The sequence below is a fragment of the Xiphophorus hellerii genome, chromosome 18, assembly GCF_003331165.1.
Source record: "Xiphophorus hellerii strain 12219 chromosome 18, Xiphophorus_hellerii-4.1, whole genome shotgun sequence".
NCBI lineage: Eukaryota > Metazoa > Chordata > Actinopteri > Cyprinodontiformes > Poeciliidae > Xiphophorus > Xiphophorus hellerii.
This window is the reverse complement of record NC_045689.1, coordinates 15,802,212-15,830,193: the sequence shown is the minus strand read 5'-3', so window position 1 is coordinate 15,830,193 and position 27,982 is coordinate 15,802,212. Positions and strand designations below refer to the sequence as shown.

General features: G+C 38.7%; 1 protein-coding gene across 11 annotated transcripts in view; it reads right to left on the bottom strand.

The window, feature by feature from the left end:
• gramd1bb (GRAM domain containing 1Bb) overlaps positions 1–27,982 on the bottom strand; it is a 109,693-nt gene that overhangs the window by 5,504 nt on the left and 76,207 nt on the right. For 6 of the 11 annotated variants that reach the window (XM_032590487.1, XM_032590493.1, XM_032590495.1 and 3 more), the window contains 19 exons: positions 26,190–26,400; positions 23,811–23,831; positions 18,858–18,878; positions 17,597–17,620; positions 13,178–13,262; positions 11,451–11,554; positions 11,256–11,351; positions 10,945–11,025; positions 7,535–7,650; positions 6,165–6,327; positions 5,856–6,045; positions 5,627–5,770; positions 5,427–5,545; positions 5,199–5,341; positions 5,002–5,105; positions 3,151–3,451; positions 1,859–1,870; positions 543–650; positions 10–130 (listed from right to left, as the gene is read on the bottom strand). In XM_032590487.1, coding sequence (XP_032446378.1) covers positions 10–130; positions 543–650; positions 1,859–1,870; positions 3,151–3,451; positions 5,002–5,105; positions 5,199–5,341; positions 5,427–5,545; positions 5,627–5,770; positions 5,856–6,045; positions 6,165–6,327; positions 7,535–7,650; positions 10,945–11,025; positions 11,256–11,351; positions 11,451–11,554; positions 13,178–13,262; positions 17,597–17,620; positions 18,858–18,878; positions 23,811–23,831; positions 26,190–26,400 — 2,164 coding nt within the window. The remainder of the gene's footprint in view (positions 1–9; positions 131–542; positions 651–1,858; positions 1,871–3,150; positions 3,452–5,001; positions 5,106–5,198; positions 5,342–5,426; positions 5,546–5,626; positions 5,771–5,855; positions 6,046–6,164; positions 6,328–7,534; positions 7,651–10,944; positions 11,026–11,255; positions 11,352–11,450; positions 11,555–13,177; positions 13,263–17,596; positions 17,621–18,857; positions 18,879–23,810; positions 23,832–26,189; positions 26,401–27,982) is intronic. The other 5 variants (XM_032590488.1, XM_032590490.1, XM_032590489.1 and 2 more) reach the window with 5 other exon arrangements.

Sequence of the window (27,982 nt, the reverse complement as noted above, 5' to 3'; positions counted from 1 at the left end):
TTGCAGTACCTGGTCCAGCAGAACTACTGACGACTTTATGATTTCTCTCCACTTCTGCAGCTCGGCGTCGTGGTAACGCTGCTGCGCCTCCAGAAGTTGGGCCCACTCCATCTGGGTCTGAGGCAGCTTACTGGGAAACACACACACACGCGCACACGCATTTAGGCTTCAACATGAGGGTGAAGCCACTGAAGCATGATTTCCATTTGGAGTGACTGCCAATAAACAGTTCGGTAAATTGTTTCAGTAAGCCCAAAGCTATTCACGGGTAATTTTAGAAACAGTGTTTTCCTGTCACATGAGCGGCCATATGGACATAGTTTAGTCTGTATGTCTGAGAGGGTGTGTATGTATATGGGGGCGTGTTTGTGTGTGTGTGGCAGACCGTGGTGAAAATAACAACAGCAGATCTCTGCTCAGCCTCTCTGCTGATTGGGTTTTGTGTCTCGCCATGAAGGCCATTAATCACTTCGCACTGCTTTCACAAAAGACTTCTGTGTGGATAATAAGCATAAGGAGAGTGTGGATCCACGCCGACGTACCTCTCCTGAAGTCGCAGACTTTGCCATGTTGTTAAGGACTGAGCTGAGTACTCAAGCATCCAAAGCTTATAGAAGAGCATCATGTTGAGGAACACCAGCAGGACCAAGCTAATGAGGGCAAGAAGAAAGGAGGAGCACAGTTAAAACTCTGCTTTTCATTGGAGCGTGTCACGACAGAGCTGAATCACTGATCTGAGCCACGTGAGTTACTGAAAAATTATAGCTCTGTGCAAAAGCCTCACATCATTTCTTGTTTCTCTATATTTTTCTTTCCAAAGAGAGAAGATGGGGAACAATTTAAGTTCAGCAGAAGATCTGCCTCCTTATCTATCAAATTGATGTGTAACATTATTAATGCGTGTAAATAATCAGTATCATCAGGGAAGAATTTAATCACATAAAGAAGTCAGGAGATATTAATCAATATTAAGATTTATTTATTTAAGTTAAACTTCACTACACGTTTAGCGGTTAAATTTATCATCATTTACGCTAAGGGATATTTTCAAGTTATTTATTTAATAAAAGTAGTAGGGATTTAGTGTTGCGTAGTAGCGTGCTCCCCACCTTTCTGTCCTTCTTACCTTGAATAAAGAGTGCCACAAAATAAAAAATAAAAAAAACAGGAAACATAAAATAAAACAAACATTCTATCACTAATTCTAAAATGATATATTTCATTTTTAAATCACATTGCTTAAACTCATGAGTACACACTCACTGTATGCCTCATGATCAACTGTAAGGTTCCAACAAGGAATCGGGTCGTGACGACACTCAACTTTTATAACATGATACATATATATTTGTCTGAATTTGTGAATTCACACTCTAGGATCTTTATGAGGTACGTTGGCACATATTTAGAGACATTCAGACAAGACTTAATTATATAAGGCACTGTTAACACTAATCTAAAAGGTTCGTTATGATTGTCCAACAGAAAAAGTGAATAAATGAGAAGTGAGAAAAAGTATGCAAGACAATTCAAATTTGTTCAAAAAAACAAAAAATAAAAGTGTGTTTCAGACTCATCCTCATTTACAATTGTAGCCCTTAATAAAGTTCATACAATCAACCACCATCAGGAGTCACCTAAGTGGAACACAGAGCGCTCCTGTTTGCAATTTAATCTTTTCCCAGGTTCAATTATTCTGTAACTCTGGAGGAGATATAGGGATTGTACGGAGAGGGTCTTGGAGGAGATCTGGGTGTTTGTGGTCGCTATTATTGGAAGCATAAATATAAAGAAGCAAGAGCTGGGGTTTTTTTTGCACAGTATTGCATGTGGCCCTGGCTAACAACAAAACATATACCTGACACAGATCCTACAGATGGCAGTGGGAGGAAAAGGAGAGAGAAGTTACACAAAGTAAAACAGTGATAACAGACATTGTGTGCATCACCTCTACATAAACAACATTTGTTTGAATATGCAAAGTGTGCAAAGTTTTTAGGCAAGTGAGTATTTTGACCATATGATCATTTTTAGGTATATATATATTTTTTAACTTCAAGCTGGATAAATTTCAATGCTTATTGTATTAAAGCTTATCAGTGGATGTGTATCTGTGCAATGAAGGGTCGAGCCTAAGGAGATCAACACCCTATTAAGATGTGCATAATTATTAGGCAGCTTCTTTTATTTAAACAAAATGAGTCAAAAGTGAGACTTTGAAAAGTCAAAACATACCCAAAGTCTCCCACAGCACTCTTGGAATTGCAGGAATATCAAGGTGTGATCACAGAACCATCAAATGTTTTGTAAATGGAAAGAAACGTTTTAAGAAAAGATGCAAATTAACAGCCAAGAATTTGAGAAGAATCGAGTGTGAAGCATCCAGGATACCATCATTTTACAGTTCTGTCATATCTCAGAACTGCAACCTATCTGGAGTCCCTAGAAGTACAAGATGTTCAGAACTCAGAGACATGGCCACGGTACAGAAGGCTGAAACCCAATCAAAACTGAACAAAACATGTAAGCTGAAATCTCTACACTGGGGCAAGAAATATGACAAGTTCCTCTTCCTCACCTGACCAGAATCCCTTTAAGAACTTGTAGGCATTTGCTAAATGGCAAATTTACAGTGAAGAAAAGCAGTCCACCTCTCTGGGAGGCTGAGGTTTTTGGTTGTCAACAGATCAAGAAGCTGACATACTCCATGAATGGAAAGGTTATCGCTGTTATTGAACAGCAGAAAAATCAGAGCCTGTGTTGCCAACTGATTTTTTTTTTTTAAGATGTCGGAAATATTTACTGGAAATTTTTAAGTTGTTTGTTTATAATTCTCACTTAAACAGGTGAAAATAAAAAAGAGAGATGGGGAAAAAACTGTGAGTGAAAATGTGAGTTTTTTTATTCAGTAATGGTAGTAATAATTCTGTGCAATAGTTGGACAATAATTGTGCATATGTAGATATTTTCTTAAGAAAGCCAAAACCTGACTTTTACTTTCTTAAACTTTGGTTCATGTTTTAGATTTATTAACATTTTGATTAACTAAGAGCACTGTAGTTCTTTTTTAATAGAAATAATCCTCAAATATAAGACTTGCCTAATAACGGTGCACAAAGTGTTATGTGTGTGTGTGTGTTTGGAGCATACACAAAGCTGATAATGAGCAGCAGTTTGGAGACGCTGTACAGAGCCAGGCCTCCTGGCAGGTGAGGGTGTTCTGGACTTTGGTGCCTCGTCTGTGTGGAGCCCACCACATGTTTGATCCTCTGAATCACTTCCTCGTCTGTCGGCGTGGTAACAGGACTGAGGGCCTCATCCAGGTGTTGGCTTCGCATGTGGGGGAGAGGCCTCTTCTTCCGCCTCACCGTAGCGTTCTTCACCACCTTGGCCTTCGGAGACAGCTGGTGGGTCTCCATCAGGAGCTCCTCCAGCTTGGACAGCTCCACCTCTGAGGGGAGGTAGAAAACGTCTGTCATGTCAGGATGGGACGTGATGTGATATGAGGTGGTTTCATTCTCTCTTTTTTGCTGTAAAACTTAGCAGCAACACAGAAACATCTGTGTCCATTTTCAGGGATGAACTTCATGTGACTGTAACTTATTGGTGTTTGCAACTCCTGCCTTACTCTGGAGAGCAGCCCTGTGCTCTAATCAAGCAAACCAGCAATTAACTGCAAGTGGTGTTTAAACGTGCGGCTTATTTGTCAGAAGTGAATTAATGTCGGCAGCTTGTGCCTCTGGGTTAGGGGTTAGGGTTAGCAGCTTGTGCCTCTGTCATCAACATAGGTGGATGTTTGTCTTGCTGCTTGTCTGTAATCGTTTACTCGAGCTTATTTGCATTTCAGAACAAATAGTATTTGACATCAAATCTGGATTTATTTATTCTTGTAGGTTCTTTTTGCAGAGAGGCCTTGTCATTATTTCAACATCAAGCAAGGCTGTATTTTCCCCAACATTAGAGCAAAGGTAATTTTAGTTCCATAGTGCTGATTTTTTTTTTCTTTGATTTTTCTAACTTGATACTCTTTCTTTTTGGCTTTTCTGACTGTTTTCCTTATATTCACCAAAGAGCAACAAGCGTCAACCCAATTTCAAGTTGCTTTCTGTTTTGACTGAGCTTGAATGTTATGTTCATAAAAAGTATCCATACCTCTTGAGCTTGTTATGTTTCAACCACTACCTTCAATGCATTTTGTAGGGATTTTATGCTCTACTTTATTCACATAAAGTAGAGCATGATTGTGAACTGTAAGGAAAATAATAAATGTTTTTTTTTTTATAATTTAGTTCCTTTAAAGCAATCCCCTCACAATAAAACTCCCTTAAGCTGTAACCTCAATACTAGTTTGAATCCATAACAAATATGTGTCAAAAGGTGCTTTTATCACAAGAGAGCAAAGTTAAACTTTATGACCTACATGCACAACTTGCCTGATAACTAACCCAGCATATCACCCTAAACACACCATGGTGAAATACATGATGACAACATGATGGTGTGGGGATGTTTTCCTTCAGCGGGGTAGAGGCCAGATTAGTTTTGGGAGGATAGATGAAGCTAAATACAGGCAATATTGGAAGAAAACCAGGCTGCAAAACACTTGAGACAGAGGTGGAGGTTCACCTCTTAGCCGGACAATGAAACTAAACGTAGCCAGACCTAGAGTGGATTCATTCAAATCAAAAAATTTTGATGTGTCAAAATTATCCTGTCAAAGTCCCAACCTACCGTATATCCAAAAATCTGCAGCAAGACTTAAAATTTATTTTCAAAGCTGCTTTTCAACTCCTGTAACTGAGCTTCAGCTAATTTAGGCTGACTAAAATAACTAAAAGACTTGTTCTTTGATAAGACTGTTTGGCCATTTTATTGTGACATAATCAAATCAACAATTTAAAGAAGATTTTTCCTTTCACAACTATCCCCATTTCATAGGGTACCAATTGATGTTTAGTGAAGGAATGACTAGAAAACAAAAATGAAGTCACAAAGCTTTACCCAGTTGGCGAAAGTTCTCTTCGAGTCCACTCCAGAAGTTTTTCTCAATGAATCCTTTGACCAGCCCCCATGGCTGCTTTCTGTACCTCAGCTCTGTTGAAACACTAAGAGAGAGAAACACATTTTTATGATTATAAAATAGAAATGTAAAAGCAGGGCAGGAATAAAAGTCTCCAAAATAAAACAAAAGTGCTCACCGTAACCGACACTTGTTCTTGGCCACCCGTGTGAGCATGTAGCGGTTGAGCGTGTAGAAGTAATCATGGTAGGGCACGTCGTGCGTGATCACCTCAGCGTCGATGATGTAGCACTCACTTTCCTGACTGGCTTTGTACAGAGTCTGACAAATCCAGAAATGTGTGTGTTGAATTTCGTTCATCGGGAAAAAAAACTGAGAGTTTCAAGAGAAAACGTCTCTGCATCACCTGCGTTTCTGTGACAGTGGCGGTTTTTGGTGCCAAAGGGTTAGACAGAGAGATGGTGTACATTATCACTCTGGTCTGGTTTCCTGCCTCCTCCTTCTTCCACGGGTGGTACACAATATCTGGATCCAAAAATGACAGTTTTCAGTTTTTTTTCTCCCTAAAATAGGTGCATCAGACGAATTAAAATCAGGGTTACTGACCTGAGAAGCGCCTCTGCTCCATGAAGTCACTCATAAACTGAGACTCCGTGAAGAGGATGTCGTAGAGCTTGTCCACACTGAACTTGTACACCTCGTTGATATGTTGCCTGCCATTCAAGTCTTCATGGAAAGCCTGCACCTCACCTACATAGCAAAGGAAAGCAAAAACAAAGACTTTTATACTTTTTTGTGTCATGTTCTTTTTGCTGAGTTTGAGTTCAGTACCTACCCTCGTCGTGAGTTTCTGAAGAGTCACTGAGCTCAGTGGGGATGTCCTCATTGTCGTTAAAGTCCAGCGAAGGTGAGGGGACGGGACCACCAGGCCCGCTGGTGTCGTTCTTGTCCTCCACCACTAGGGGCACCGTCAGCAGCTCGGCGTGCGGTAGGCAGTCTGCAAATTCTTCTGCGGGAATTTCAAACTAAAAGGAGAAAAATGGTTTCTTAGCTTAAAAGATGTTTCACCCCATCAAAAAAATTCTCTCACAGACTTAAAATAATGTACTTGCTGGCTGGTGGTAAAACCCCATCAGGGACTTACAGTGATGGTTGTGTCATGGTTTCCAGGACTTGGGAGGGAGTTATTTGGGATAACTTTCTTGTGTAGTGAAGGAGGACTCCCCTCAGGCTTGGCGTCTGCACTGTTCTTTGTCAAGTTGTCATTGTTTATCTCGTTCTCTTCATTGGGAATCTCCTCACTGAACCTGGGGGCAACAGAGAGCTGTGATTTACTACACTCACTTCCTTATCTTTGAAACATCAGCTTCTTTTAAAATCCACAACATGTCCAAAGCTGTATACAGCCCTCTTGTTTTGCAAAATCTAATGGAGGAGCCTGGACCGACTTATGAGGAGTTTTGAAAACTGTGCTTTTCAGATCCAATTAGCGGTTATAAACAATTCATTTTCAGCCCACACATCAGAAATGACCCAGAACTCATGATTCATTTTCTTCAGTTAAAAGTATCTGGCCCTGCTTTTGTCCCCCACACAACCCTGTGTGTGCCAAAGTATTCAGCACTGTTGATTTAAAATGGGTTGGGATTGATATGGTAAGACCATGAAGATGAGGACAAAGGAAGCATGGAGAGCTGGACCAGGCCCTATGTTTCAGTGGTTTTATGGACAATATGCAGCTGACAGGGTATACAGAACTCTGTTGTGTTATAAAAGTCTTCTCTAACTGCTCAGAAGAATCCAAATAAAGCACAAGAACCAAAATGGAAACCATAAATAAAATGGCTTACGAAGTCTTTAAACAAAATTGTCCTCCCAAAAGTAAATGTAAGAATATTTCAGTCCAGGTTTAACTTGTCCAAATCTGGTTTTGTCTCATTCTAACATGATTAAAATAATAAAACAACAACAACACAGTTTTACTCCAGTTGTTTCTAAACAAATCAGTGTTCAGAATTTTCCAACTCTTTCAGTTGTATCTTTAGCATTGTTAGTAGCTAATGGTTACCCAGTCAGTATTTTCACAGGGCTCACAAATAATTCATATCTTGTCTGTCACTCTATCATCCCTTTTTGTAACCAGACAACCAACAAAGGGCAACATAAAAGAAATTGAAAGTAGTTTTGTAAATGAATGTTATTAACCAAAATACCCACTTCTCTCCCTAGTTAAAAAAAAGAGATATAGAAACAACAGAGTATCAACCTTAAAACACTCTCTTCCATTTCCAGGCTCCTATTAGCCTAAACTTGTTTCTCTAGATAGCCATGCTAATAGCAACTTAATCCCCCTTTGGGCTTCAGTCTAGGAGAAATAAGGAAGATGTCACACCACTTATTGCTAAGTAGGACTTCCACCAACCTCTATATTTTCTTTGTTTTGGGGAGTGAAGTCGCAAGATGTAAATATTTAGAATGGTGGCAGTAGTTATCTGTGTTTTATTGTAGACGTACCCCATGGTGTTGAAGTCGTCATCAGGAGGGACATAATCCTCGTCGTCACTGGTTAGGCCCAGCTCGTTGCCATAGCATTGATGGACAAAGTGCCAAAGTTCTTTCGGGCAAAGAGGCTGCAAAAGATGCAAAAAGTCAAATGAGGGACGTGGAGAGGTCCATTCACAGTAACACATGTGAGAATAAGCAGTGCAAACAGTGTATGGTATAAATGTTCTGAATAAATAAAGTAACTTATCTAAAAGTTCAAGCATGTTTGAGACATTGGAGCCCTTGGCAATGTCTCAAACATGGGAAGGGCCTGTTTGAGATTGTGAAGTTGTTACTAAATTTCACATTTAGTAACAATGTGAAATTGCTACCTTCAGAGGATCATCAGTCATTTGTCTCAATTCACAGTAAAAAAAAAAAACAACAAAAAACTGAAAACTAAAACTAAACTAAACAAAATATTAAGTATTTAATATGGCTTTGTGTTTAGCAAAGTCAGTGCTAAACACACTGGCTTTGTAAAACATACCAAAAAGAAAATCATTTTCAGATCAAGTTGATGTAACATTTATGTAATCGCCGCATAATATGCACACCTAAAACAATACCTGTGTTAGGCTGACTGACAGGGAAGCATGGCCCCAACAAGAAAGCTGTCAGCTGAAACAATGGAAAGCATGATAAAAATCCTACAAGAAGGTAAACTGACACGAAGTGCGGCAAAAGAGCTGCGTCTGGAAATCTGGAGCAAGTGAATATGAATTATGCACTTTGCACAGGAAAAGTATCCAGTTAGACTGATTGATGTCAGTGAATGAGGACGGAAACAAAAAAGCTATGTATATACACTGCCTGGCCAAAAAAAAAGTCGACACCTGGATTTAACTAAGCAAATAGGTACAAGCCTCCTATTGGATAAGTACTGCATAGGCGATTATCTTTCAGCTGGCAACAAGTTATTTAACCCCAGCTGATGCAATGAGTAACTCCTCATTTCTTAAACAACCATGGCAAAAGACACATCCTGTGGTCGTGGAAAAGACGTTAGTCTGTTTAAGAAGGGTCAAATCATTGTCATGCATCAAGCAGAGAAAACATCTAAGGAGATTGCAGAAACTACTAGAATTGGGTTAAGAACTGTCCAACGCATCATTAAAAACTGGAAGGATGGTGGGGAACCATCGTCTTCCAGGAAGAAATGTGGTCGGAAAAAAATCCTGAATGATCGTGATCGGCGATTACTTAAACGTTTGGTCAAATCAAATCGAAGAAAAACAACAGCAGAACTCAGGAGAATGTTTAATTGTGAACGCAAAAGCATTTCCACACGCACAATGCGAAGGGGACTCAAGGGGTTGGGATTGAACAGCTGTGTAGCCGTTAGAAAACCTCTAATCAGTAAGGCTAACCAGAAAAACAGGCTTCAGTTTGCTAGGGAGCATAAAGATTGGACTCTGGAGGAATGGAAGAGGGTCATGTGGTCTGATGAGTCCAGATTTACCCTGTTCCAGAGTGATGGGCGCATCAGGGTAAGAAGAGAGGCAGGTGAAGTGATGCACCCATCATGCCTAGTGCCTACTGTACAAGCCTGGGGGGGCAGTGCTATGATCTGGGGTTGCTGCAGTTGGTCAGGTCTAGGTTCAGCAACATTGTGTGCCCAAAGAATGAGGTCAGCTGACTACCTGAATATACTGAATGACCAGGTTATTCCATCAATGGATTTTGTCTTCCCAAATGGAACGGGCATATTCCAAGATGACAATGCCAGGATTCATCGGGCTCACATTGTGAAAGAGTGGTTCAGGGAGCATGAGACATCTTTTTCACACATGGATTGGCCACCACAGAGTCCAGACCTTAACCCCATTGAGAATCTTTGGGATGTGTTGGAGAAGGCTTTGCGCAGTGGTCAGACTCTCCCATCATCAATACAAGATCTTGGTGAAAGATTAATGCAACACTGGATGGAAATAAATCTTGTGACATTGCAGAAGCTTATTGAAACAATGCCACAGCGAATGCGGGCTGTAATCAAAGCTAAAGGCGGTCCAACAAAATATTAGAGAGTGTGACCATTTTTTGGTGGAGACTTTTTTTTTGACCAGGCAGTGTATATCAATGAAAAGCAATACAAATAGGCATAAAGATGAGTCTATGTTTGAGACTGAACCATATTATGAGATTTTTAGAAGTAAAATATAAATAAAAGCCTAACTAGAACCATAATTACCAGCAGGGTTTCCCCCGAAAGTATTATAAGCCTGGCGGGCCACCAGGCTTTACTTGACCCCCAACCAGGAAAAGCCTCCTTTTTTAAAATTTATTTTAATACACCAGTAATAGTGACAGCAAAGAAGAGTTAAGCTATGCTTATATATTGTAAAACATCAGTAACCTTTAGCAGACAATTATCTAGTAAAAAAGATAAAGACATTTGATTCTACATACAAAACCTACAGAAACACTAGTTTTATTGAGTGCACTGCTATATTTTCTTTGTTGTTGATGTTTTATTTCCACAATTTTCTGTCAATTTTTAACATTTTTTAACACAAAAACACAGTGGGGCAATTGGTGGACTTCCATAGCACTCCTACCAACAGGCTTAGCTAGTTTTCTGAGGGAAACCCTGAACGCCTAAACAGAGGAAACCACAGTTCCAAGTGAGCTTAAGAAAAGATGTCACGGACTGACTGGATGAAAGGATGATTCTAGGAGAAATAAAAAAGCCAAAGAGATGGTGCTGGAACATCTGTTTGATACCAAACCTTCAAAAACATTTAGATGGCTGTAGAGAACAAACTAACTTCCACAGTCACCAATGACACTGGACTGCATGACCTGTACAGGTGCAGTGCAGATGGTAGTCATTACCTCTATAGGAAATACACAGCTGGACACTGAAGTTTTAGACACTTTCCTGACTCCATCAATCCAAGGGATGTCTAAGGCAATTTTCAGTGTGATAGTGAATCCATGCACTAAGCTGGGAACATAAAAGGCATTTAGTAACACTGCCATCAAAAAGTCTCAACCCTGACTAGAAAAACCTAGAAAAAAATATTCCTGCAAAGCTGACCTGTTAACTGCTGAAAAATGATTGATGAAGAATATAATTTCACACACACACACACACACAAAAAAAGATTCATTAGTCAATTTCTTAATCTGCTTGATCTGAAAAGAGATTTATCATTTATGATTTAGGTTTTTTTTTAAAGGTACATCTTTCAAAGCCAGGGTATTCAGATCTTTCTTTGTCACGTCAGTGATTAAAAGTTTTGATAACCCCTCCTGGCGCTCCCAGAAACCCCCCAACTAATAACTAAAAAATGACTAAAGCTCCTCTGAGGTTTGCAGGTCCATATTACATCTTTACCAAGGCTTGTAGGATGAAAAAGTAGATATAATTCATCTACCTTCTCAAGCAGGGCATTCTGCCAGAGTCTGAACATCATCATGTAGGTCCTGTCTCTGGCTCCAAATGAGGTAAAGAAGTGCTATAAGGCATAGAAAAAAGACTGTTAACGCTCTCTAAAGACATTAGTTAGAAAATAAAAATCTAAAAAATAGTCACATTATTTTTCAATCCCTTTGTCAGCTTAAGTTTTACTCTTTGGTTATGGTATTCTAGACTTACTAGGAGCACCTATCAGTGTTTATAACATGCCCCCCCTACTGGTGATAAAAGACAAATCATTATGCTGAGTATGAATGAAAACGTCCTCACCTTCTCACTGTCTGTGCAGACCTGGATGGCATTGGGAATGAGACGAGCAGTCTTCTCTTTCGTCATTGAACAGATGTCCTTTAGCCGCACTGTCAGCTGAACACACAAGCACAAATTATACATCTGCATACACACCCTCGTTCCGTGGTATTGACAGTGAAACCACAAAGATGCATAAACAGTGTTCGGTCGTACGAGAGTTTCCCAGCGAAAGATGTTGCTATAAAAACAGATCCAGTTCTCAGAGAGGTAGAGCCGTCCCTGCAGGAGGATGTCCCGCTGAAGAGCACAGGAGTAGTCTACAACACACACACATGAAAGGGTCAAAATGTCAAAGAAAAGATATTTGCTGTGCAAAGCTAACAAGAAAAATAATGCTCAGTAAAAAAGCAACTGAAATTCAACATACAATAATTCAACAAAGGCAGACCCACAAGAAGCTAAGACTTCTTCATTTTTATTAAGTTTACAGCACAGCCAAAAGTCACTAATCTATTTTACTAACTTATGGCTAAATGCTGAACACATTTGTTTTTCCTTAAAATGCTTCTCTTTTATATTTGTAACATTTGCTATTTCTGATCAAATAAAATGTAGGATTTCATTTGATTCAATTGTTGTATTTAGAAATGGAAAAAAACTCCAAAATCTCCATGGTCAAGAAAAAAACAACTTTAAAAGTAGCTATTGAAAGAAAAAGGACAATCATCTCACTAAGAGAAACATAACACCAAGTGGGACGTGAGTTGTAATTTATCAAAATGACAGAAGACGGCAGGTTTAAAAAAAAAAAAAACAGCCAAAGATGGAACATTTTCGGTTAGCATGAGGCCTGCTCCCACTGCCTGCTATATTATTTGAAGGGAAACACTTTGTTGAATTATCTGCCATAGTGGTTCTAGATGGAAACACAATGATCAGATTAGTGACTTTTGGCTGTGCTGTAAACTTAATAAAGACAAAGACAAAACTGGCGATTTTTAGCTGATCTAGCCTTAAACATGTATTTGCTGAAAGTACTACATATTAAAAAAGCCCTAAGCTAAAGCTGGACTGCAATGTGTGAACATGCTGAGGTATCTGCTTCTAGAAAGTGGAAGAAAAAAGTAGGTGAATTTATTGGTTTCAACATTTTTGCTGTGGTGTGCAGTACATCTTGCAGATAGTTTTGCAGATAGTTGCCCAAACTATCAATGACACTTTTTATGGTGAACAATACATACATTATAACAAATCAAGCAATTTTGCAACATTATGTAAAGGACTGACTTTAAACAAATTAATTCAAATGCTGCTGGATGGTGACTCTCTTCACCAGGCTCATATATTTTGCAGCTTCAAACTGTTTTTTTATATATATATTTGTTCAATGATATATATTTTTTAAAGTATTGGATATATTTTTGTAACCTAACCTTGTTTTAAACATTTCCAAATTTTTGTCCCTGACCTGTCTGTTATGTTGTTTGGTCTCCATTGTGCTGTTTGTTCAATAACCTTCTCCAACAAATCCCTCAGGCCCTCACAGCTGTGTTTATTGTTTATACTGATCTTAGCAATACAGAGCTGTGTTTATACTATTTAAAAATCAGGTGAATCCTGAACCAAACTGCTTTGCAACTATTTTTAGGGACTATTTTTAACTTAGGGATATTAGAGGAAAATGACCACCACAATTTCCAGGTTTTTAGCATAAAAACCTGGAAAGCGTTTTTCCACTTTCCACTAAAAACCAGTACTTTTTCTTCCATTAAATACTTATGCACTATTTTGTACAAATAAATCCAACATCACTGTATAAACATGTCAAATAAGAACCTTAGATCATGGAATATGTCTGTTGAGTGAGGATTTATCATGCTTTAATTACAGGGTGCACCCTGGCAGTACTCAGATGGCCTCAGTGTGTGCTGTCCACTCACCCACAATGAGCCTCTCTGTGTCAGGGAGCTGCTTGAAGAGTTTCCTGAAGTCCTCATTGCGCTGCTTGTATGTCGGGCTCAGCACCTGCAGCAGCAGCAGAAACACCACACAGACACACATCTAAATGCTTCCCAAACTCTTCCACTCTCATCCTCATGCTCAGTCACAAGTGGCTGTTTGCTTCTGCAATACAAGCGTGTGAGACAACCTGGTTAAAACCACCCACAGCTTCTGTAAGGATGTATGCCTTTATTTAGTAACGCCTGGACTTGATGTCTGTGGGGGATTTTTACAGGTGGACGAAATGGAAAGATAGTGAATGACAATGGAGGAATGTTGCCCAAACTATCTGCCAGGCTGCGTGATTCTTGATGCTGAGGAACAAGGCGACATAACGGACAGACTGAACATACTCAGCAGGGTGACGATTGTTTCGCAAGTGACTAAAGTTTTCAATTTAAAAGTTAAACTATCTGATTTCTGACAAACAAACTTTCATGAATGGGGTTTTTATTCAGTGGGAATTTGACACAGAATGTCAAACATTGTGGCCTAAAATGCACAACAGTTTTTTCTCCCTTCTAGGAAAACTTTTCTCCAATCCAAGCCTGTGTGAAATTTCCAAATGTGCTCCATAGAGAGAGTTCCTGGAATCTGTGCCAGAGGCTTCCCATTTGGCAGGAAATGCTCAGGAAACCATCTCTGACAATGGAGGAAGGAGAAGTTTACTCAAACAAAAGAAAAATAAATTCCGTCTTAGGAGGGATGCACATATCTTTGGTTATTTATTTTTCAGTTTGAGGTTTGAGACTAGGAGGTAATGTAAAATACTGTTCTGATTGTGTGAGCGATGACTGTCTGATGAACTGTGCACACCTTCTTTTCTGCAGCCTTTAAAAACAGCTAAACACTCGTAACACAGTTGGAATATTAAGTCAGCCACACAGCAACCTGATGATGTCTATTAACAACAGACCTCTGAGCTCCAGCAGGATTCCAGCAGATATGACTCATAACAAACCCAGTGGTTTTATTTAGTGCCTGGGAATTAGTACTGAGAGCTGCGCTTAAAGAAGTAAAGACAAAGTTTGTTTGCTGACTTAATCTCTTGTAACTATGTCCATTTGGAGCTTTAGTACTAAAGCCAAAAGAAAAAGGTACTTTTCTGCTTGTTGCTTACAAGTGGTGGTCAACTTACAGCAGGAATATCCTCATTGTCCCACTCTGGATCCTGGAGGTCCGACGCAGCCCATCCCCACTCCCAGCCCCACTCCCCTCGAGCCGGACCCTGCAGGAGCCACCCTGCCAGCGCCTCATCCAGCTCCAGCACGGCCTCCCACTCCGACATCGTACCATCCTCATCCGTTTCCACATTCATTGCGCCCGCTCAGTTTTTCTGGGTGTCTCAATGCAACAAAGTTGTGGGTCTCCTCTGTCACTTACAGCAGTAGAGTAGAAGTCACGGTGTCCGCACCCTCCCACCCCTTGCTTTTCCTTTTGGTACCAATCTCCTTCAGCACTGAGCAGTAGACACTCAGAGCTCCAGCCACATGATCCGTGTATTACTCTGTGGTTCTGCCGAGCTCTCCCGCTTCCTTTCACACACACAGGGAGAGGAGTTATGGCCGTTGCCCTCTAGTTACCCCAGCCAACAAGTCCTTTATTATCATGCCGCGAGCGTTTTCCTTTTTTTCCTGCCTACTCTCCCGTGTGAGTGTGTGAGTAGAGCATGTGTGTGTGTGTGTGCGGCAATGTCCGTTTGAGTGCTCTGTAATCATTGTTTACAAGCGGCAAAGAATGATGAAAGTTTACTTTGTGGAGAGGTCCCGTTCAGAAAGAGATTCTGCTGGACATACAGAAGCTGAGAGGAAGGAAAGCAGGTCAGAGGAATGCATAATGTTTTCTGGCTGTTATGGTATGTGTCGAGGCCATTTCGGTGTCTGCTCAGAAAGGTTGCATTACTGAGAACAGATGTGAACATAACCTACAGTTACCTCCATGTGCAAAACAACACTGTTAATATTAACAGGGTCTGGAAACGGGTCATGGCCCACCCTTTTTTAAATACTATACACATAGATTCAAAGCTACTTCAGTTCAAATCTAAGCCAAAGGCAGTGGGGGTTATAAAAGTGCTTCTTCCCGCCTTGGAATTGATAGAATTCCCTGTTTTCCTGATACTTGATACCCCCTCTGAGAAGATCTAGGGCGCTCACTGCTTCTAATTTAGGCACCCCTTCAAAACAATCTGAGAGCCTGTAGCCCAACTTTTGCAAACTTTAAACTTTTCAGTAGACAGGAAGGTATGGAATAGCTCTGTAGGTCTCAGAGGCTTTTACGGAAAGACCAAAAAACAAACAGTTTGAATTCCTGTGCCTCCTGCTGGATGAACCAAATGTATAAACAACTGGTTTCTCTTTAGCTCCCTCATTCAATTGGACAATGAATAAAAGACAAATCTAAGTTGGAAGATTGCTTAAACTCTTTTGCGTTGGCTAAATTTGTCTGTGAGGATTCATTTCTCAAAAGTTTGTCGTGCTGTTGTCTCATTTTTTTCTTTTCCTCTTCCTTAATAAACATGGCAAAGAAAGGGGCCATTGTGATGGATGCCATGTCCAGAATTCAAGTGATTGCACCAGCAAAGGGATGACGTACATCTGTAGATATATAGTGTGTATTGATCTGGTTTATTATTAACCTGCTGAACAAACAGTAGGGGATGCAGGAGACTGGTACTGAAATCCAGGGTGTGAACTGGAGGATCGTGTGCTCATCCCAATAAAATATGGGAATGTGTTTCAGTCAGTAAAGAAGGTTTGTTGATTTTATTAGTGCAGATAGAAACTGCTTTCATTAACATTAAATTCTAGTCTCAATGGTTTTACTGCTTGTTGGTGTTTGCTGTCTTGATGCCAACAGTCACTGCAACAAACATGTGTAAATGCAAACCAAACAAAGAGGAGAGAAATGGGCTGATATTAAATTTTAGAACATCTGGCTGTTTAATCCTAAGAGTAAACGTGATAATGGAGGTCAATAATATTGAAAAGTGGTGCACTTGCAAGCATGCACTCACAGGCTGACATGCAAATAAAGTATACCAGTTATATACCTAGAGACAGAACGCTGAGAAATATAATAGAAATTGAAAACAGATACTGTATACACACTAACAGTAAATAAATATGTGTGTCTTTTTATACAAATGGTCTGACTTTAAAATAGACTAAACCTTTTCTATTTGAGATTATTTAGGAATACCACATTTGCGTTGATTTGATAAATACCAGAATAGAAAGCAGATTTTTATTTTTTTTCTTAGAAAAAATGGTTTTACTTTCTGGATATCCAGAGGTCCAAATACATTTCCTCAAAATTTGTTACAAGGGCCTTTAAACTGTAAGACATTACTAAAATGTCTGATGTATCTTTCTACAAACTTCTCATAGTAGTTTGTTTGAATTTTTGAATCTATGTGTATCCCAAATGGCACTCGAACTTGAAGATCACCAAAGTGACGTCTAAAAAATATGTTTCAGTTCAGAACCATACAAGTGGTTGAATTTTTACAGGAAGAATTAGGGTAAAATACACATATACATAAAGTATACACAGACTTAAAACAAAGAAAGCTAATTTGTTAAATTCACAGGACTTGATTTGCGGTAGTGCTATTAGTGCTATTTGTTTTGTGACTAATATAGTTAGCCAGAGCAATTAATGATGTGAAAAATTGAAGTTAATACTAGTTACAGAACAAGGTCAGAATATGTGTGGCTTTTATCAGAAGTTTAGTCCAATCAACAGGCACTCTAATTTGTGTGTTGCTACCTGTTATATTATACTACACTATACAAGAATGAAGTAAGAGAAGTTCATGCTCTGAAGGTCAAGTCCTCTTGCAAATTATCAGTGGGAAGATGTCTTGATTTGCTTTCTAACACACCAAGACATTGTTGCGTCATGTCAATCTGGATGGAGACAAGCCTAAGCTCAAACCACCATGCATCATTCCAATGGCTCGTCTAAAAGTCCTTCCGGCAATTTGCCGAATTGTTTAGTACAGCAAGTGTGTTTGTTGCCACCTGTTGCATGCCACAAATGGAAGGGTGGTTGGAGACAGACGTTCAGGTGAGTCCAAAAGACCTTCATATACAAATCCATTTAAAATACTATATTTTCATTAGAAAAAGAAGTTGTGCAATTAATGTGACTTTTGTTGGATGATGGCTTAAACCTGGTTTTTCCAACATATCCCAATAACTTCCTCCAAATTGTGGCTTGTAGTTGGCGGTAACAACGCTAAGCAAACTTAGTGGAATGAGAAACAGGAAGTAGGGGTATGACAATTTCCCTCAGCTGAAAAATAGAGACAGAGAAAGATATCCGGATTGCACAAGAATACAAGTCATGCTTACTCTCATGATGTGCTGTCTTTCATGCTGGGAGAGAGAGGAAGAACGTACACACAGGGAATAAAAATAAAGAAAATAAAAAGGGGAAGAAATTGCAATAAGAACACTCCTGGATAATGTATGACTTACAATTGCCTAGAAAATGGTTTCACACCCCTTCAACACGTTTTCTCACGTTACGAGACTAGGAAACAAACAATGTATTTCATCAGGAATTTATGTGAAAGACCAACATAAAGTGGTGGATAAATGCGAAGTGTAAATAACCTCACTCATGGACTTTCAATTTTTTGGTACAAAGGAAATTCAAACAGTGACTCACAATTAGAAAGTTCCATTTAAATTAGACTGAGTCATTCTAACACATGACTATCGTTTAGCCTAAAACCTATTATTGTAGCTCTGGCTGTATGCTTTGGGTCTTATATTTTCTTTAAATATTCCTCTAGTTTTAGCTTCCTCCATTGTCACATTTACTCCCTAAAGGTTTTCAGGCTGAAGAAAAGCATTCCCACAGCACGATGCTGCCACCATCATATTTCATTGTGGGTAATGAAGTTCTTCACATTAGGGTGATGTGAAGAATTCGATTTCCAACATGCACAGCAGTTTGCAAAAATGTCAAAAAATATAATTTCTCTTCCATTTTGCAATCATGTGCTACCTTATGCTGGTCTGTCACTTAAATTCAATGAAGTTTGGAGTTCTAACAAGACAACATGTAAAAAGGTGTGAATATTTTCACATAGGACTGTAATATTGACAGAGTTGATCAATCTCATGCCCGTTCGGTGCATTGTCTTGACCTAACTAATGGTCTTCTTTTCAGAGTATAAAATTAGAGCAGTGTGAAGAGTGGCTGTTCAACAGAAGACCAGGGAATAATGTCAAAACTAGCTTTAGCACACCACCTAGTGGTCCAAAAATAAAACTTGAATAAAATCTATTCTGTTATTCAAGAGGAAGGCTGCTAGGCAGGATACAAAAAATGAACTGTTGTGTTTAAGTTGCTGTGCTCCTATAGCCTTTTCATGTTGTGGCTACCCTGCATTAAAAGGACACTTGTGGCTCTTTCTAAAGCCACGTTAATCCCTGTCTTCAGGACAAGTAAGCCAGTAGTAGTTTGGTACTTAAACTGGACTAAGCACAGCAAACTCTCATAAAGGAACCTCTTCATGCACCACCCAAATACGTACACACACACACCTTAAATGATGAACACGCACAAGTAAAAACTGCACAAAAAAAGCAGGAGATGACTTACGTTGTACCAGCTTTGGCTCTTCTGTGAAGAGACAAAAAACAGGAAAGAGTTCAGGTCTATTAGTTAATATCAAAACAAATTAAAGGTTCACTTAAGTACCACTGCTTTAGAAGGGTAGATTTTCTAACTTTCTCGTATAGGAGAAATCAATTAGTTTTGCTTCAAAAAAAAAAAAAAAGCATTAAGCCTACAGTAGAATTAGGCTTTTTTGTTATTAAAACGCACATAGTGAAATTTGTATTGAAAATTCTTTTAAAAAAAAAAGAAAGAAAAAAGAAATGGCTAAAGCTTGCTTTTGTCAAAGAAAGATTTTAGACTACAGAAAGATTTTAAAGTTCAATTGCTTTATCCTCAACAGCTGTTTCTATAAATATCACATGACATTCAACAATGTAATGCAGAAGTTATAATTTATGTTCTTTGGCTGTAATGAAATATGGAATTGTTCAGTCACATACTTTATTCTTTAACCATTCAGTCTGTTATAGTTTTCATACAGCAGAGGGCAGCAGAGAAAACTCTAACAAAGAACATGTGCTTTACATGTTACAAACCTCATATAGCTTTGCAATAGAACTACCATAAACAAAAGTCCAAAAGAAAAAGAAGCAGCTTATCATGATAGAAAACATGTGAAGGACTGCACATGGGGAGAGAAAAGGGAATTAAAGGATGAAGTTTTGCATGACAGACAACTGGTAATACCCGTGTTCATTTCTCCAAAAAGTTCAACACAGGCAAAATGTTTTCCCTAGTTGGAAAAAGATCTCAAACTATAGTTGGAATTTTTACACAAGGGTCAAAGTGACACATTATAGTATGCTGAAAACTTACACTGGACTTATTACTTAATATGACTTAAAACGTGCACTGCCAGCTGCACAAGGCTAACAGTTGCCATGAAGCCTTGGTTATTTTCTGTAGGTGCCATCAGAAATAGAGAGCTGCAGCCTCTGGCCTCAGGCCTAGCTGTGACGATCGCTGAGATAATGTGGGCTAATCTGATTTGAAGGTGACAGAGGCATGAGTGTGGAAATACTTGGAGGCCAGTGCAGGGGAAAGACCTACATGTATGTTAGAGGGAGACCGTTTGATTTTGTGTTGCTGAGTGTTATTTAACCAAGAGAGAATAATTATATTGTGATTGAGTATAAATGGTCCATTTTAAATAAATTAAACTGATAAATAAAGAAAAACATCTTCTACTCAATGAACAATGTTTTTAGGGTCGGTCAAACTATTGCAGTAAAAATAAGCCCTCGGTTTATCCTTTCATATACATGTGCTATTTGACAAAGAAAACCAAAGAGAATTGATAACTGGTACAGGACGTGTCAAAAATATCCATTACTGATGTGTTGACAACACAATAACACTGTATTTCTTTTCATTGGATACAGCATGTTGTACCAAAGTTGTACGATAGGAATGGGTGGACATAAATTTTATGCACATATATTTTGTGCTATTTATTTCAATGACAAAAATGATGACAAAAAATAGATCTTCAAAATCTTTTCAGCCATATATCTATCAGTGCTGAATAGTGTTAAAGTGATTGATTATCAAATTGTTTACTTCATTACACCAGCTACATAAAGTAGTGCGATTACGAAACTAAAAAGCACATGGTAATTACAATCAATCATATTATTTAAATATGAAGTGAAAATGAAGTTCAAACAACTGTAACAATCAAAATTTTTTTATTGTAATGATAATCAATACAATAATGTTTATGTAAGTATCTTAGTGTTTTGCAGACTTGAAATTCTGTGAACTTTGTGGCATTTTCTGACTCAGTAAGACAAACTTTCTGTACAATGGTTATTAATTATCAACATAAAAGCAGGACTTTCACAAAGCAACACTAAGAATGGAAATTTACAAACACATTCATTTGAATAATTAGCATCCTAAATGGCTACTAAAAATGGCCCAAAATAAAAAAAAATCAATGATTAGATTATTAACAGTCTTATCGGTTTTTAATAGAAATGCACCTGTCAGCTGGGCAGATTGAAAACCACATTTTTTTCCCCGTGATCAGCTTTGATCAGTAATGGGGAGATTAAATACTGACCATCTGTTGATAAAAAAATTATAATGTTCTTTGCTGCTGTAAGGTTTACAGGTAAGCATATTAAAAATTTAAAACTGAAAATAAGTAGTCTTTGGGGGAGTGTTTAGAAGTTTTCTTTCTCCAAGTCTGGAAGAAAACTGGATAATCACAAGGTGCTAATGCCATTTCTACTAGTTAGCATTTCAAAGGAGATAGGAAGCTCTGGAAAAGGCAGAAAGGAGTGACACTGTCAAAGGGAAGTCTTTGTAGACAGAGCTACACTACAAAGAAAGAGTTGGGCTGAGGGATTTATTAACAGGACAGCAGGGTTTTTTAGCAGGTCAGGTGAAGAAAGATAAAATCCTTACTTTAATCAGATTAAGTCTGTCATACTGAAAGGAAATTACGGAGAAAACCAAAAGTTAACCAAAGCAGTGAGTAGGATGGACACAGAGAGACATGGAAGATGGGAAAGTAAAAGGTTAGATTTAAAGTTTTTATGCAACTCTCAGGATAGTAACTACAACTGAAAAGAAAAAAAAGCATCGGATGACGCAGAAAAATCTGTGCGCATAACTAAATTTGACTGTTCATGTAGCTGGTGCGTTACATGAGAAGCCTGATTGATTTTTTGCAGCACCACTGTCACTCCTGTCATCATTAATCCATTCTCATGGTGAGGCACAGGCTGTCTATTTCTGCTGAATGCACTCTCATTTGGATTGCATTAGGGTTAGGGTGATCGGGCTCACGTTGCCAGGATGACCTCATGCTTTTATGGGTCATGTGACCACAGTGGCCCAAAGAGGTTTTAGTTGGGGTACTACAACAACACAGCTTTTGACCGTAGCACAGAAAATGAATATGTGTTTAGTTAGCACGTGTGCGTGTGTGTATGTGTGATAAGAAGACTTTCCACGTGCACGGTCACAAACAGACTGCAATGACCAACATTAGCAGGACACCTACCTTAATTTCCGGACTATAAGCCGCGACTTTTGTCACACGCTTTCAACCCTGCGGCTTATGAAATGATGCGGCTAATTTATGCATTTTTTCTAACGGCCGCCAGGGGCACTCGAGCAGAATAGGTAAGAGTGAAACAGGTGGAATATATATGTCGAGGAAGACGCAAGTTTAATGTAACTCCGCGCTTTGTGCATGAATAAAATTAGCATGAACAGACCCTCATCATGGAAAATGCAAGAAGAAATGCCTATGACGCAGCTTTCAAGTTAAAAGCAATCGAGCTGGCCGATAAAGAAGGAAACATACAGGAGCTGCTGTACGTAAACTTGGCATAAATGAATCAATGGTGAGACGCTGGCTGGAAACGGCAGCGGGAAGAACTGGAGCAATGTAAAAAGACAAAAAGACAGTGACAACGAAAGAGAGAGTGTGTGGCGAAGAATATCTGACGCTATTTCAATCCGACACTGAGGAGGAAGACTTCCATGGTTTCAGTGCACAGGAGGAAGATGAAGACGACTCTCAGTGACTTTTACCGGTATGTTTTTTTTTTAACCAGCCCTGTTGGTGCTGTGGTACCGTGTTGCTGCTGTATTACTGCCGCGTCACAGTCACTGTTTGGAAAGAAAAGCTAAGGTATATTATTAAAACTTTGAAAATTCTTTCTGTGTAACGTCTTTCTTTGTAAATAGCTCATGTTTCAATGTAGGCACATGCGGCTTATGTATGTACAAAATGGTTTTTCCTTTAAAAATGTACTGTGTGCGGCTTATAATCAGGTGCGCTCTATAGTCCGGAAATTATGGTAATTTCAGTACAATTATGAATAGTACAATGTTATGTGAGAGGTTTCTTGAGTGAAGAGATTGTTTCTTAACCAGCAAAAGACCCAAGCTTTGAAAACTTCATGGACCTCGGTTTAATACATGATCTAAAATTAGAAAGCGTAAGACACTGCAGACCTACCAAGACTTGACCTTTTGGGGAGGATTGCACATAAACCTAAACACATTCTTCCAACTATTAAATATGGCAACATCATGCTATTGACTCCAGGAAACTGTTAAGTAATGCATCCCATACTTGCATTAGCAAAAGTATCATTTTCCCAGCAGGTCACACTTATTTAACACTTTGTTTTGATCTGCTCAATAAGATCCATAAGAAATTGCTAAAGTTTATAATTGTTGCACAATCAAATGGGGAAACGTTCAAAGTGTCTAAACATTTTTGTGCAATATTGTAATTTAAACAACTGGAATATAACATGTTTTTTTGTACCTTTTCAAGACAGATTTTTCAACAATATGCTATTAAAAACCATCCTGAGGAAACAGGATGTAATAGATTCTTAATAAATATGTTGATTTGTTTTCTAAAATGTTGGATTTGCAGGGTCAATATTTATATGGTAAAGGACTTATTCAGCTTTAATTACCAAAAAAGTAACAGTGATTTAAGTGAGTCAAGAGAGGTAAAGAAAAACTGCAAAACAAGGGATGGAGAAGAAAAGGTATTTGGAGAAACGTATACTGTGGATCTGAAAATGTTTAAAAGTCTACTTTCTGTACGCACATTGATTACACACTGTTTTCCTCTTACAGTTAAATTTACAATTAAATTAGCATGAAAATGCAGACTGATCCAGAAATACTGAAACTTCCAGTTTACATTCCAAACACTAAAGATATATTAAACAGCATAAGACAATTGGAAAATTTCCATACAATGATAAAGAAAGGAAAGTGCAGCATCAAAAAGGGGAAAAAGAAAAGCTCCCCTGCTACAGTTATGGACTTGCAACATGGGTTAAAGATAAAGAGGTGAAACACTAGACATTTTCACAAGACGTCACACAACACAAGTGGTGTAGGAATGGGCATAGAAAAGTTGGAGAGACAGAAAAAAAGAGTAATGCTTACTTTGGAAAGTCGCTTGTGAGACTAGCATGCAAACAAGAGAAGAACAAAGCAAAATCAGATAGAAAAATGTAAGCAAAAAAAAAAAGAAAGCAGAAAGAAACAACAGAAGAGGTGAGCAGTATTTATCAGATGAAACATGTTATCATGTGACATGGAGCAGCAGCAGAGAGGCGAAGAGAGAAGAAGCACATTGTGTTGAAGAGGCAACAACAATTTAAAGAAAACACAATCGGAGAGTGATTTCTAACATCAGTGATGTATGAGGTCAGGATGGATGAATTATGTTTAGAATTTAAAGGTAAAATGAGAAAACACACAGCATGACCATGATCTGTTAATTTATTTGCAGAATGATGTAAATAAGACAGAAAGTGTCATTTTGTATCGTCTACATTTTTTTCTTATCTTTTTGAACTTGTTCCTTCAAGGATGTCTTTATACTACTTTTTATTCAGGGTGTTTTCTGAAGTCAAACTGTGACTAAATCCCTCTCATCTTGAGGAAATGCAACATCAAAAACATATTCCATCAACATGCATCACTTCTGGCAACACAAAGGATCGATGGTAGCCTTTCTTCTTAGGACAAATGATTCTGCAGATAGACAATATCTGTGCACGAATCCGAGAAGATTTAAGCCTGACCTTGTTGGGTTTTTTTGCACAGGATAATGTCCCTTGAGACAAGGATATTGTCCAAAACTCTGTAAGAAGACAGATGCAAATATTGAGCAAGGTCTACACTGGCGGCAGTACTATTCTGTGTCATACTCCTCAAGAGAAAGTGCTTGATGGGCATTCTTAGACATATTGAAACCTTTGTTTTAACTTCACTTTCTTTCAACCTTGAGAGTTGAAAATCTAGACAAGTTCCTGTAAAGCTGCTTTGTGTTAAACAGATATAAAAAGCTTGAATGAATGAATCAACATTTCTATCACTGCAAAAAACATTTAATCCTCACAGTAGTATTTATTCTTAATCCATGGGGTGCCCTATACAGTTGAGATCAGGACTATGTTTTCCTTTGAGCTAAGCTTATTAAGGCCCCTATTATAGCAGAAACTATTCTTTCTAGGGCCCACACCACAAAAATCACAGTAAAATCCCAATATTACAACCATTACAAAAAGAAACATCACAGATAACTTGCATAGGCCAGCCAAATGTAAACTAGCTCATGACATTGTGAACCCTAGGTTGAGCACTGATCCACAATCATAATGGAACATGAAAGAACCATCCCCATAATGCTTACACAAATTTAGGATGAATCTGTATAAAATGTCTCAGTGTGCTGGACAATCAAGAGCTCCTATCACTGCAACTGAGGATCTAAGTCCAGCTCCTGAAATACAGGCCCACACCATAATCTCTTCTCAACCAAACACTACCGTTGGTAAAATCCAGTCTTAAAAGTGTTGTTCTGGTAATCGAGAAACCCACACAGATGCATTGGGTTGCTCCACAGAAAGGTAGGATTCATCACTCCAGAGAACATGTCTCCATGCTCTGGAGTCCAGTGGTGGTTTGTTTTACACCACTGACACTAATGCTGTACATTGGAGTTGGTGATGTAAGGCTTAAGTGCATCTGCTCTACCGTGGAATCCCATTCCATGAAGCTTTCTACGCTGCATTACTGAACTAATCTGAAAACCTCAAGAAGTTTAGATATCTATAATTACTGACTGTGAAGAAAGCTGGTTACATCTGTACACAATGGGCTTCAGCATCTGATGATCCCACACTGAGGTTTTATGTGGTCTACCACTTCGTAGCTAATTTGATGTTTTACTCTAATTACTTCAAGCTGTTATCACTAACAGTTGATATTAGACTATTTAGTTGCGAGAAGATTTCATGACTGGACTTGTTCGGTTAGGCTACAACCATGTTGCACTGGTTGTAGCATAACACACTGGAACTCACAGAGCTCCTGACAGTGACCCATTCCTTTAAAATGCTTGTAGAAGTAGTCTGCATATGAAGCTATTATCCTTTTGTGGCCATGAAAGTGATTAGAGTGCTTGAAATCAATGATTTGGAGGGCTGTTGGAAATATAAAGCAAATAAACACTCTTTACACTAAAATGGAAAAAAAAACTGCTGCTTAGAGAGTATAGTAGTCTACAGCCAATGTAAATTCTGTTCTTATTGCTAATACAACATACTGGCGCATAAAAAGTACTACTATTTAAAGACTTTCATCCACTCTTTGTAATTGAGCTTAATATGGGTTTACGGTTTGAAATATAAAAACCTACTGAGGTTGTTGAAGATGGGGGGGAAAGTGCAGAAATTTCTACTTGTTAAGCCATTTGACATGTTCATCTGTTGAGAAAAGATGTTAAATTAACAGGCATCTGTCCCCAGGACTCACCTTGGAGTTCTTTCCACCACTTCGCGCCGACTGCACAGAGTACGTTCTCTGGACGACCTGCTCAGGTGTGGAGGGGGACTTGTCGGAGGAGTGGTCTGAACCCTTCTCCACCATGTTCTCACCCTCCTGGCTCTGTGGTGTGGGAGAGCGCGAACGTTTACGCAGGACTGGTGAGCAGGTGGGCGAGCTCTTGTTTGAGTTACTGGCAGTGCTGAAAAACAAAAAGACAAAAAAAATCTGTTTATATAATGTTTGTTTTTTGTCTTTTTTTTTGTAGAAAAAGTATGCATACCATTATAAATAAATTGTCCTTTCACAATTAAAAACATTGATAGGCCAACTCAAAGTAGCATATAACTGTGAAGTGAAAAAAAGGATACATGGTTTCATTTGAAACGAAAAGTCACAGGATGAGAAGAGAGAGCATTCATCAGACTAGCAGCCAGCAGGCCCAAAGTCCCTTTGGAGGAGCTGCAGACTCTGATTTACTCTGTGTGTCTCTGCTCTGCTGCAAACCCTAGACGTGCTCAGAGAAGGGTATGTGGGAAATTTGAGATTGACAGTGCCAAAAAAGGGAGAGTGGTGTCATATAAAATACTGTTGTTCTCAACTTCCAAAATTAATATTTTTTCATCCATTGTCTCTCATTGTTTTATAAGTTAAACATACCTAACCAGACTGATATCTACTCCAGAAGCAGATCAAAATCAGGACTTTATAAATCAGAGTGAATTAATACTACCTCTCGCCCAAAATCAGATCTAAAACAAACACCATTTTCACCTGACTTACTACACATCACTTTAAGCTTAATAGGCTTGAGGAACTGTGTGCTAACCATGCTAATGGGATCTAAGCAGAAAAAAGAAGTCAACAGCAACAGCTGTGCAGTAAAACATCTGAGAAAAACATTAACAAGACAAACCTAAGACTTCTTCTCACTACTACAGATAAATGTGAGTTCTTCACCAATCAAAAGACTTGGCACAACATTCAATTGTGTTTTTGTTAAATCATATGAAATAGAAAGTCTGGAAATCATTCCACGCCATGAGTTACACTCCTGTGGACGGTGCAACAAAGATTAAGACAGAGATGCTGAATTGTTTTCATACAAATGATAAGCAATAGCATGTGCTTTTAAAAGGCTTAGTTTTTTAACTTCCTAATTTTGGATATGTTAATATGTTTGTCTTAAAACCTGCATGATTATGATCCCTAAAAAACTGAAAGGTTACCATCTGCAATTCAACAATGCTTCTGTTTAACAAAAACCTAAAATAGGCTTCGGCAACTATAGCTTAGCAAGAAGTCGTCCAGATCCAGAGAGAAGCTAACAAAAGGCACTGTAAATGATCTGTGTGACAGCAGGCCTGCCAGGACCCAGCTTCTTGGCATGGTATTATGCAAGCCTTTACATCACTGTTGACTAGTGGCTGCTGTGTCTGGTCATGAATTACTGATCTGCACAACTTCAGTGCAGATCAGAACCCTGAATTATCAGGAGCAGAGCTGGCGTCTTCTGTATGACTATTACGGTCTGCAGACGGCTCATGGACTTCGAGGACACAAAGACATAGAGAGCTCAAATAAGATATTTATAAAATACATACAATATAAACTTACTGGTTCCTACTCAAAGATTTTTTTTACTGTATATTACCAATAGTTTCCACAGACATGCCTGTAAATAGGAGGACACATGTTAAGAGCAAAACCAGTGTAACATTTTGCAAACATGTCAACTGTCTTTTGGCTTTTGAAGGTTTAAGGGCGTCTCTCCATTCCTGATG